The 12,136-nt window shown below is 46.1% G+C and overlaps 1 protein-coding gene across 2 annotated transcripts in view; it reads right to left on the reverse strand.

Annotated features, from left to right (window-relative positions):
• Positions 1 to 1,797: 1,797 nt before the first annotated feature.
• The window catches only part of Ak7 (adenylate kinase 7), a 70,074-nt gene continuing 59,735 nt past the window's right edge, over positions 1,798 to 12,136 (reverse strand). Inside the window, exons 17-18 of one of the 2 annotated variants that reach the window (XM_076921256.1) lie at positions 3,589 to 3,747; positions 1,798 to 2,451 (exon numbers count right to left, since the gene is read on the reverse strand). In XM_076921256.1, coding sequence (XP_076777371.1) covers positions 2,413 to 2,451; positions 3,589 to 3,747 — 198 coding nt within the window. In that variant the 3' untranslated portion in view covers positions 1,798 to 2,412. The remainder of the gene's footprint in view (positions 2,452 to 3,588; positions 3,748 to 12,136) is intronic. The other variant, XM_076921257.1, reaches the window with a different exon arrangement.

Below are 12,136 nucleotides of genomic sequence, written 5' to 3' on the forward strand. Positions count from 1 at the left end.
GCTGACGCCGCCACGCACACCGAGCGTACGCCTGCGCACTCGCTGCACGGCGCCGCGGAGCCTGACGGGAAATGTAGTTCTCGAAGTGAGCCAGCGCTTTTCCTCTGGTGAGCTCATGCTTTCGTGGTGGTGCGTGGGATTGGTGCGGGAGGTTCCGAGCGACGGGCAGTAGTTCTTTCGCTCGGCGACGCCATCCTGGCGAATGAGAGTGACGCAGCCGTGGCAGCGATGAGAAGGGGGCGCGGCCCAAGCGGCCTCCACGTGCGGTGCAGCCCAAGCGCGGGCTATACCTGGGACCGAGTGCTATTCGGTACCCATTGCCCCATTCTCCCGCTGCGTGGGAGAACAGCCTACTAAACATCGTTGTGAGGATTTAAATGCGTTAGAGCCCGGTACAGAGCCTGACCTAGAAGGGTGGCTGTGATTCCCTCCCGTGACGATGACACTCTGCATCTGTGTTGCCCAGACATGTGCTTCTGGTGCCAAATGTGCAGGGCCGGGGATTCTAGATTCTAGACCAATGCAATAATTTAATAAAATTGACAGTAACCTTTGGGATTTGGGCGGGGTTTTATTTTATTTCTTATTGTTTTTGTTTGTTTTATAAGACAGGCTCCCATGAAGCTGGCCTCCTGAGTGTTGGCATGACAGGTGTGGAGCACCGCTACTGGTTTATGTGATAGATTGGAATATATTTCTGGGTGTGAATATGGCCGCGTCTCTATGCTTAAGAGATAATGCAGAGACCGGGCAGTGGTGGCGCATGCCTTTAATCCTAGCACTTGGGAGGCAGAGGCAGGCGGATTTCTGGGAGTTCGAGGCCAGCCTGGTCTGTTCTACAGAGTGAGTTCCAGGACAGCCAAGGCTATACAGAGAAACCCTGTCTCGAGAAAAAAAAAAAAAAAGAGTTAATGCAGTTGGGCAGATGAGAGATGAGGGTCCGCGTTACTGGACAATACTCAGAAGGAGCCATCCCTAGTATGATGGGTTCGTCTTAAAAATAATGTATTTCTATTCCTTTTCCTTCTCATAGCTTCAGGAAGAAGCTTTTTGAGGTCCCTGGTACTTCGGGCTTCCTTACTCTCTAAAGCTCCCTCCCCATCACGTGTCTCCAGTTGGCTGACCTCCATGTTAGCTTATCTCAAATGGCCTGGCTTTTTCTCTCCCCTTCTCCTGTCAGCTGGGAGATTTACAGCTTGCCTGCCCTGGAGATTTTTTTTTTTTTTTTTTTTTTTTTTTTTTTTTTGGCTCTTATCTTCAAGGTTCCATTTGAGCCTGTTTATAAATTCTTTTATCAATGAGACTAAGAACCAGAAGTCCCTCCCCATGCTGTCCCTGATAGCCTCTGGTGGCTGCCCATAGATTTCCACTCACTTCTTTCCCACCTTTTCAGTAACAATTGGAAGAGAAAATGAACCGGGTCCGACACCCTTAGATGCCATCAGTGGGGACAGAACTCTGGGTTTTGTGCTCGCTAGGCAAGCACTCTACCAAGCAAGCAAGCAAGCAAGAGCCACAGCTACCTCTAGGTTTTAGCAAAGACTCTTAGTTCCTGCTTTCTTGAGTGGGACCTACTATTGCTATTGCACTCAGAGAGATCTGAGGGCCTCTGGCTCTTGAGTGCTGGGATCAAAGACATGCACAGTCACTACTGCCAGCACATTATTTAAATATTTAGTCTATCTCTCTCTCTCTCTCTCTCTCTCTCTCTCTCTCTCTCTCTCTCTCTCTCTCACACACACACACACACACACACACACATTAAAACTAACCTGCTTAACCAATAAAAGAAACCAATTTCTTCTGGAAAATGCTAGAGATTTTTATTTTTTATGGAGAAAAAAAATCACAACTCATGACTGTAATGAGAAATTAATTAGTGGTACATATTCAGCACTTTGCAGTCACCAGGGGTAGCAGTATTACTTCAACCCATGCACTTCTCATCACAAGCTCTTCAGTTAGTGCCTAGAATCCTGGCCCTATCCTCAAGAGCACCCTTGCAGGAACCAATCACCCCTGGTGTTGCGGGGTGCAACAAGCATGGGCCGTTCTAATTTCTTTCCTTTGTGACACTGTTGGAGCCTACCAATTCATGCTGTAATTCAAGTTAACTACAAACGTGTTACGTGCAAGAGTTATGACTGACATAGGAATAAATATTAAGCTATTGATCTGTGAGCTCTGCAAGGGTGCCTCCTCTGTTTACTTTTCAAATATGGCTTCAATGAGATAGTAGTCATTCATCCCAATTACTTTTCTAATGAGTCTACTTTATTAGGGTTCCCCCTCGCTATTCTCCCCCCCCCCAAAAAAAAAACCTGGGGAAGCATTTTTAAAAACAATTTTTCAAATTACAAGTTTAACTTAAGCACTCCCTCTGAAGCTCCATGGCCCCACACTGCTGAGTCTTTACTGCATTTCAGGATTGTTCTTGAAGAGATACTCTGCCTACAATAGAAAGAAAACCATTTATTTTTCTCATGTGAGCGTGTGTGTGTGTGTGTGTGTGTGTGTGTGTGTGTGTGTGTGTGTGTGTCTGTCTGTCTGTGTGTGTGTGTGTGCGCCCACAGCTGAGCACATCTGTATCACAATGTCCATGTGGTGGACAATCAGAAGAGGAGCTCAGGGGTCAGGTCTTCCACACCTTGCCTGAGACAGGCCCTCTGTAGTTGGCTAACCTGTGCATCAAGCTGGCTGGCCTGTGAGCTTCCGGGGACTCCACCACATCCCTGCACTCCCCCCACCACCACCACCACCAATCTCACCTCAGGAGTACTGGGACTACAAACACAGGCTACAGCATCCAGCTTTATATAATTCCTGGGCATTTGAATGCAAATCCTCACCCTTGTGAGCCAATTTCCCAGCCAAAAGTCAGCAATTAACAAGACATTTAAATGACACCGAAACCGTGTTTGTGCTCTCTGGGCTTATGATTTTAAGCACACACATAGTCTTTCCTTCCAAATAAAAGATTAAAGAACTTACATAACAATAGCAAGCATGGTTGGGAGAATGGCCCACTGAGCTCCCAGCCCTTGCTGAAAAACTACTGACAGTTGATGGAGGCTTGAAGAGGAAGAATCAGTTTTCTTTAAGGAATGTAGTCCTTGGTTGTTGCCCGTGTCCATAGGAAAGCACTAATCAGTCTCCTCGGATTATTAAAACAAGCAAACAAACCACATGAAGTTGGAAAAGGGTGGGGAAAGGGATCCAGGAGAGGGGAAAGTGGGATCAGAATTTAATGTAGGGATCAAGTTCTCAAAGTGTATATTTAGATATACACTCAAAGAGAAGAGAAAGAAGAAATCTTGCTGTAAGCCATGAGCGTATTAGAAGCTGTCTCCTGAGCAACAAGATGCGTATTTCCTCATTTGTGGAGGACCTGGGTTTGATTCTCACCCCTGACCCATGTGCTCACAAAGGTCTCTAACTCCAGTACCAGGGATGCCAACCCTATCCTCTGCCTTCTGTAGGCACTGCACACACATGAAAGCAAAAAAAAAAAAAAAAAAAAAAACAACCCATAAACGTAAGCTAAATAAAACTATTTTAAAAAACCAAAATGTTTTAAAGAAATCTTACCAGAAAATCCACTGGGTCTTCGGGCCTCACCTTGCAGCACTCATTGAGGCCCTGCATGAGCGTAGGCATCACGTAAGTCATCAGGTAGTTCCTCAGGGGGATGGACTGCGCCTCCAGCAGCTCCCTCTCTTCTCGCTTTACTTCCTCGAGCCTTTTATTCTAAGGATGTGGAGCACACGGGTCATGGGGAGATGTACAGTCAGAAGAGGTGCAGCGTGAGAGCATTTGACCCTGTTGTCCCCATGGGGCATTGAGACTAGACCCTGCTGAGCAATGTCACCTTGGCATTTCCACGTCTGCACATAAGGGTGTTACAGCATAATGACCGCAGCCGGCACACTGAGAAAACCAACCGTGAGGTAGTGAAGAATGAAAAATTATAAAAATCATTTTTATAGAATATATACATATATAGATGCTTTTTAAGTTCTTTTAGGGACATGGAAACTTTTCTCTGAAACAAGCCAGGCCAGTTTCAGGAACTGGCTGTAAAGAATGAAAGTCATTCAGGTGGTAAAAACACAATGACAGGGCTGTGGCTCTACGGCTGGAGCTAGTGAGAAATAGTTAATAGTTGGTAAATGACAGGGTAGGACAGTGACATGGTAAAACCACATGAGAAGAATGAGTGTGCAGAGTGATTTTCACATGACTCTGGATCATTTGGGATAGATTCCTCTGAAATGTTCCACTGTTCTTGGTTACCCCTCCCTCCCTTGGTCTTCCCAGTGCTATGTTCAAAATTTGTAAAACAACCAATCATGTGTAACCACTCGAAAATGCCTTCCTTTCCTCACCCCATGCTATAAAAGACCCCTTAGCCCACCACTAGAGGTCAAAACTCTGCTCTTGAGAGAGCTCATGGTTTGACCTTGGCCGGGCAATTTCCCTAATAAAGCCTCTGCTGATTGCATCCAGGTAGGGTTTTTGTGATTTTTGGGTGGTCTTGATTTCCTGAGACTTGAGGAAGGGTCTCCCAAGTATGGGGGTCTTTAGTAGCTAACTCTTTCTTTGTACTCTGTGTTTTAGTTTTTATTCCTAAGCCTTTTAAAAGGGCATATAAAAAGCTTTCTGTTCTTGTTGTTGTTCGTGTATAAGGTATTGGGCTTCACCAGGGTAATTTGAAACATAATTTGCTTCTGTTCATCCTCTCCCCCCCCTCCACCACCACCCCCCCGCCCCCACAGCCTTCTCCCTCATCCCCCTGCTGCTCATTGGACCTGCCCATCCCCAGAGCCCTTTCTCCTTTTGCCTACCTCACAACCTTCTCCTCCCCTACTGAGGTTCGACTCTAGTCTGGTGACCTTTGCCACAGTCACCCTCATGCACATGCAGACGTTAAGAGCCGAGAGTCCCGTACCTCGAAGGACGTATCTGTGTGCGTCTGGGTTGCTTTATTCGATACAATCATTTCCAGATCCTTCCATGCTCTTGCAGTCCCCACAGTTTTTGTTTTCGTTACAACTGAACAGGATTCTATGGTGACTATGCACTACACCCTCCCTCTCCATCAGGTGATGGACACCTAGGCTGGCTCTATAGCCGTGCTATAGCAAACAGAACAATAAAGATGGATATTTACTGAAAGAGTCTCTGGAGCATCGGGCCCACAACCCTCTAGAGATGGCTCTGGTTAAGAACATGGCTCATGCCAGGCAGTGGTGGCGCATGCCTTTAATCCCAGCACTTGGGAGGCAGAGGCAGGCGGATTTCTGAGTTCGAGGCCAGCCTGGTCTACAGAGTGAGTTCCAGGACAGCCAGGACTACACAGAGAAACTCTGTCTCGAAAAACAAAACAAACAAACAAAAAAACCAAGAACATGGCTCATGCAGAGGACCCTGGCTTGATTCCTGGCACCCACTCACAGGGTGGCTTACAACCACCTGTAACTCTAGTCACTAGGGATCTGATGCCATCTTTCTGCTTCTCTGAGGACTCAATGGTGTGATAGCATTAGCCATCTGAAACATTTATCTGGTTCTTGAGTTATGTCTCAAAAGGTAGGTAAGAAGGATTCTGTTTCCTCTCTCTTTTGATGAGTGAAATTATGAGGGTGGCTCCACAGGTGACTTAGATGGAATTATAACCCGATAAACATGAAACCAGAGGCCACGAATATTGCACAGGGGACATCCATTCTTTCCCTTCTGATGGGTTTCTGAGGGGATTCCTAGAATATGGTAGGTTTGTAGCAGGGAAAGGAGAAAGCAGTTGCAAAGTGCCCTGGAGCCTTCGCTTACTTGCTGGTGACAGCCAGCCTCCTGTGAGTGACTCTTGTCCTTTCTCATTTCTCCAAGCCTTTCTCTGTCTTCCTGCTCAGCTGACAATACCATTCAGGAACTCTTGCTCCCTACAGAAGCATTTCACAGGCTAAGTGGCCCCAGTCCCCTGTCCCCCGCCACAAGCTTCTTCACATTGTCTTCTAATTTTTGTTTGCTGTGTTCTTGAGGGAGGGCCTCATGTAGCCTAGGCTAGCTTCAGGCTTGTTACTAGAGGAAGTTGAATGATTCTCCTGCCTCCCCAACACAATTACATTTGTATACCACCATACCTGGATTTCTCAATGTGTCTCTGAATTCTGTTTTCAAGTATTTTGTTGGGAATGTTTACATCTGTGCTCATCAAGAAAGTTGTATTTTTTTTTCTTTTTATTCTATCTTTATCTGATTTCTGATTTCAGTATCATAGTAATATTGGCTTTGCAGAATGAGTTTGGTAGAGTTCCTGCCCATACTAGCTAATGGACCAAGCTGAGACATATTCAAGTCTTCCTTATAAGCTTGATAGAGGGCTAGTGAGGTGGATTAGAAGGCAAGGGTGCTTGTTGCAAAAGCAAAAATAGAGTCAACGCCCCTAGATTCCACATAAAAAGTCAGGCATGGGGGCTGGAGAGATGGCTCAGTGGTTAAGAGCACTGCCTACTTTTCCAGGGGACCCAGGTACGATTCCCAGCACCCACACAGCAGCTTACAACCATCTGCTAACCCTAGTTCCAGGGGATCCAGTGCCCTCTTTTGGCTTCTGTGAACACCAGTCTCACACACGGTGCATAGACATACATGTAGGTACAGTTGCATGTGTGCTGTAACCTCAGAGCTGGGAGTGATGGGGTACCAAGACAAGAGAAACGCTGGGGCTTGCTGTCATAGGTCCAGCTTAACTTCCAGTTCAGTGAGAGACTCTGTCTCAGGGAAGAAAGTGGCAAGTGATAAGCAGGACACCTTACAAACACCTCTGGCCCTCAGAATGGTCACATGTACACACACACACACAGACACACACACAGACACACACACACACACACACACACACACACACACACACACACACACGGTGGTGGGGTTGAGGGGGGAGGAAGTTGGTAGGATTCAGTAGCAAATCCATCTAGATCTGAGCTCTTTTTTGGGGAGATTTTTAGTTACCACTACTCATTTGATTGCTTATTTATAACTTTTGGATTTAATTTTGATAAGGCCTATGAATTTTGAGATTTATCCACTTATTTTAGGGTTTAAAGGCTGGGAGGATATACATTTTCACAAGATTCCCTTATATGTTTCTAAATTTCATGGGGGGCAGTGGTCACGGCTCGCTCTTTTTATCTCTAATATTATTAATTTGGGTTGCTATCCCTTTCTTTTTGTTAAGAGTTTGTAATTTATTTATTTATTTATTTATTTGTTTATTTATTTTGGTGATTTGAGCCAGGGTTTCTCTGTGTAGCCCTGGCTATCCTGGAAGTAGCTCTGTAGACCAGGCTGGCCTTGAATTCACAGAGATCCATCTGCCTCTGCCTCCAGAGAGCCGGGACTAAAGGCTCGTGCCTCCAGTGCTAGGCTGGATTGTCAGTCTTTCTGTTTTTAAGAGCCTGCTTTGTTTGATTAATCTTATCTGTTGCCAGGCAGTGGTGGCGCACGCCTTTAATCCCAGCACTCAGGCAGAGGCAGGTGGATTTCTGTCTCCAAAAACCAAAAAAAAAAAAAAAAAAACCCAAAAAAAAAATCCTATCTGTTGATCTTGTTCTTCCTGCTCTTTCCTGCTCTGGTTCATCCATTTGCACCTGATCCTTGAGTGGGTGTCTTGCTTCTGAGGTGTCCCCTTAGGATATTTATCAGTGACCTTGCCTTTTTGTTGTTGTTGGTGGTGGTGGTTTGTTTTGGTTTTTGTTTGTTTTTGTTTGGGGTTTTTTGTTTTGGGGAGGGGGTTGTTTTTGTCTTGTTTGTTTGTTTGTTTGTTTGTTTATTTTGGTTTTTCGAGACAGGGTTTCTCTGTGTAGCCCTGGCTGTCCTGGAACTCACTCTGTAGGCCAGGCTGGCCTCGAACTCAGAAATCCGCCTGCCTCTGCCTCCCAAGTGCTGGGATTAAAGGCCTGTGCCACCACCGCCCCGCTGTCTTGTTTATTTTTGTCTTGTGTTTTTCTGAGTCAGGGTTTCTCTGGCCATATATATTTGAGAGGGACTCACTCTGTAGACCAGGCAGGCCTTCTGCAACTCCAGCTAGCCTGGAACTCTGTATCCCAGGATAAGACCATGATGGGCTTGAACTTTCAGGGGAAATTTGCCTTCTGAGTGCTGTCATTAAAGGCAGCGTGCCACCATGCCTGAATGTCTAATGTTTTGCTTGTGTGTTTGTTGTGTCTTTCTCTGTTTTAAATGTGACAACTGTAACCCACCCTCCCAGGACTGCCTGGCCTGGGTTGCTGAGATCCCAGGAGGCTCCACTCTCACTTGAATTTGCCTGCAGGCCTTTCTTAATTTCCTCCCTGAATTCCTCAGCTACCACTCAAAAGTATGTCCTACGGTCTCCACTCATGTGTGCAGTTTTTGAGTTTTCTCCGGTGTATGTTTTCTAACCAGAACTCCACTGGGATCTGATGCAAAGAACTCTTTGAAAACTTCGTATGTGTTAGGGCCTGCTCTGTGCCGATGGTAGAGAACCTTCACATGCTGCTATCTCTTAGGATAGGGACACTGTGCACTCCCTATCTCTTGGATGGACTGCCACAGTATTCTGTAGACACATGTTAAATCCTGCTGATCTGTGATACAGTTTAGCAGTCACGTTTTCTTGGTGAGATTATGTCTGGAAGACTTATCTAAGTGTGAGAGTGGGGTATTGAAGTCTCTCGCTACTATTGTATCAGGTCCTACAGTGACTTCTTAGGCCTTTGCAAGTCTGTTTTATAAAAGATTTTACAATTGTTACATCGTCTTGATGAATTATTCCCATTCTTAGTATATAGTGTCCCTCTTTGTGTCTTCTGTCCAGTTTTTGGTCTGAAGTCTACTTTATGAGGTGTAAGAATCACTGTGCCAAGCCAGGCAGTGACAGGGCACTTCTTTAATCCCAGCACTAAGGAAGGCAGAGGCAGGTGGAGCTCCAAGTTTGAGGCTAACCTGGTCTACAGAGCTAGTTCCAGGATAGCCAGGGCTATATAAGAGACCCTTGTCTTGAAAAAAAAAAAAACAAAACCCAATAACACAACAAAATTATTGTGCCAACCTGTTATATAGCCTTCATTTTCATGCTAGATTGATTTCCACCTTTTGACACTAAGTTTTGTCTGGTTTTAAAATCTCTTACGTTATATTTGGGGTGTGTGTGAAGAGCTCCAAACTCCGGAGACCCTTCCTCAAGCCTCAGGACATTGCGGCCACCCAAAAATCGCAAGAAACCATACCTGGATGCAATCAGCAGAGGTTTATTAGGGAAAGAGCTGGCAGCCAGAGGTCTGACCAGGTACTCGCACTGGAGTCAAGGTCCGACCTCCTCAGCCAGTCCTTGGAGGGTTTTAAAGGGAAAAACCACAAACCAGGGGAGTGGGAAGGGGGGTGAGGGGTTGTCAAAGATACAAAGCATGAAAACAGTGGAACAATTCAGAGGTACTCACTCTAAATGATTAGTGTCATGTGGAAATCGCCCTGCATTCTTCTCAAAAATGTGGTTTTTACCATGCCATTGTGCCCTATCCTGCCATTTCAGATTACTATCTTTACTTTTTCTGGCTATAGGGATATAGCCCCACCTAGGTGGTAGCATCTTTATCTGTAATCAGGAATGTCTTTCTGCCTTGGGCGAGGCTTGAGGAATGTCTGCATTTTTCCTGCTCAGGTACTCTGGAGAAAGTAAGTTTTTCTAAGGTGAGAAATCTACACATATTTCATAAAATGGCCTTTATAATTTTTCACTCTACATGTGTCCAGGCTTGCGTGTGCCATGGTATATTTGTAGAGGTCAGAGGGCTACTTGCGAGAGTCATTTTCTCATTTTACTATGTGGGTCTCAGGCCTGCCAGCAGGCATCTCTAACCTCTGACCCCATCCTCCAGCTCCACTCTCTGCTTGGGGGTATACTTGCTAGCTAAGTGAGGTTTTTGAAGACAATAGGTAATTGGACCTTGGGTTCAATCCAGCCACTTAATCTGTGTGTATCCTTTCTTCGTGAATTGAATCTGTTTGTTCAACCAGCAAATGATAAAGATCGGAGAACAAAAGCACTATCTTACTTCAGAGCTCGGCTGTGCCTTCTGCCCGGACAGCCAGCAACATTTCTGAGATGTATGAGGTCTATGCCTCTCCAGTCCCCGTGCCTTGTTCTACAGAGTTCTGGGCTTCCTGTTTGCAGTTTGGAATGGTAGGCCTCAGCTCTCAGCTTCCGGGTCCAGCTGCCACATGATACCACGCTGTCTCGGCCATTGTGGACCCTGGCTATGCTGGCTGGTTTTATGCCAGCTTGACATGAACTATAATCGTTTTTTTTTTTTTTTTTTTTTTTTTTTTTTAGCAGGGAACCTCAGTTGAGAGGATGCCCCAACCAGACAGGCCTGTGGTATGTTTTCCTGATTGATGATTGATGTGGGAGAACCTAGTACATGTTGGGCAGTGCCACCCCAGGCAGGTGGTCACGGGTGCTATTTAGAAAGAGGGTTAAGCCAGGCAGTGGTGGCGCAAGCCTTTAATCCCAGCGCTTGGGAGGCAGAGGCAGGTGGATTTCTGAGTTTGAGGCCAGCCTGGTCTACAGAGTGAGTTCCAGGACAGCCAGGACTACACAGAGAAACCCTGTCTTAAAAAACAAAACAACAACAACAACAACAAAAATAGAAAGAGGGTTGAACAAGCCATAGGAGTGAGCCAGTGAGTAGCATCCTTCATGGTCTCAGCATCAGTTCCTGCCTCCAAGTGCCTGTCTTGAGTTCCTTTGACTGTGATGTGAAAAGATAGACTTGAAACAAACTTTACTCCCAAAGTCCTGGAGTTTTATCACTGCAGTATAATCCCTGGCAGCTCTCAGAAAAGAAAACACTTAATTGGGGGGTTGCTTACAATTTCAGGGGGTTAGTGCATGATCATCACGGTGGCAAGCAGACCAGCATGGGGCTGGAGCGGTAGTGAGAGCTTTATTGCCTGATCCGCAGGCAGTAGGAACAGAGTAAGACACTGGGCCTGGCATGAAGTTTAGAAACCTCATAGCCCACCTCCAGTGACACACTTCCTCCAGTAAGGACACACCTACTCCAACAAGGATACACCTCCTCATCTTCCCCAAACAGTTTATCAACTGGGGACTTGGCTTACAAATATATGAGCCTGTGGGGGCCACACACATTCAAACCGCCATAACCACATACACACTATCACTGGTTTGTTAGTTCTGAGTTAACCTTCTCCTGCTCCCAGCCCTGAGTTGGCTTTGTCAGAGCACAATTTTAATGCGGGCAACCACTAACTAGACTCTGGGTTTCAACAAGTCTGAGCCAGAACTCTGTAGAACAAGGCGCAGGGACGGGAGAGGCACAGACCTCATACATCTCAGAAATGTTGCTGGCTGTCCGGACAGAAGGCACAGCGGAGCTCTGAAGTGAGAGAGTGCTTTTGTTCTCCTCACTCTTTATCATTTGCTGGTTGAACAATGGCATGTTGGATAGCCCCACCCCTCTATCCCAACTTTCTCTTTACCCTGGGTTCTCAGATTGAACTCAGGTCTGGGGTACCAGGTTTATGCGGTATACATTTTCCCCTTCTGACCATCTCCCAACCCCTTTTTTGAAGGTGTTAGCCTGCTGTCTTCTCAGATCTTCCAGTTCTTTGAATAAAGCATGACCTAAAGATGCAATTCCCAGCACTGCAGAGAGGGCTCCATGGTTAAGAGCACTGGCTGCTTTTCTACAGGACCTGGGTTCGATTCCCAGTACCCACATAGCAGCTCACAACCATGTGTGACTCCAGTTCTGGGGGAATTCAATGCCCTGTTCTGGCCTCTGAGGGCACTTCATGCACACAGCGCTCAGACACACATGCAGGCAAAACACCCAGACACAGAAAAATAAAAAAAAAGATGCAATTCCTGTCTGTGTCACCAGCCTCTGTGATGACACACAGGTATCCTAGTCAACAAAGGTGTGTGCGTAAGAGCTTGCCTCCCTCGACCTCCCAGTTCTTTCCTCAGCATTTACTGAGTGCCTGGCATATGTCAGGCCGTGTTCAAGGCTGTAAGAATACAGCAAAGAACAAAGACAGGGTACCAGTGTTCACACAGCCTAACTTGTCT

This window comes from Arvicanthis niloticus, chromosome 23, assembly GCF_011762505.2.
Source record: "Arvicanthis niloticus isolate mArvNil1 chromosome 23, mArvNil1.pat.X, whole genome shotgun sequence".
In the NCBI taxonomy this organism is placed as follows: Eukaryota; Metazoa; Chordata; class Mammalia; order Rodentia; family Muridae; genus Arvicanthis; species Arvicanthis niloticus.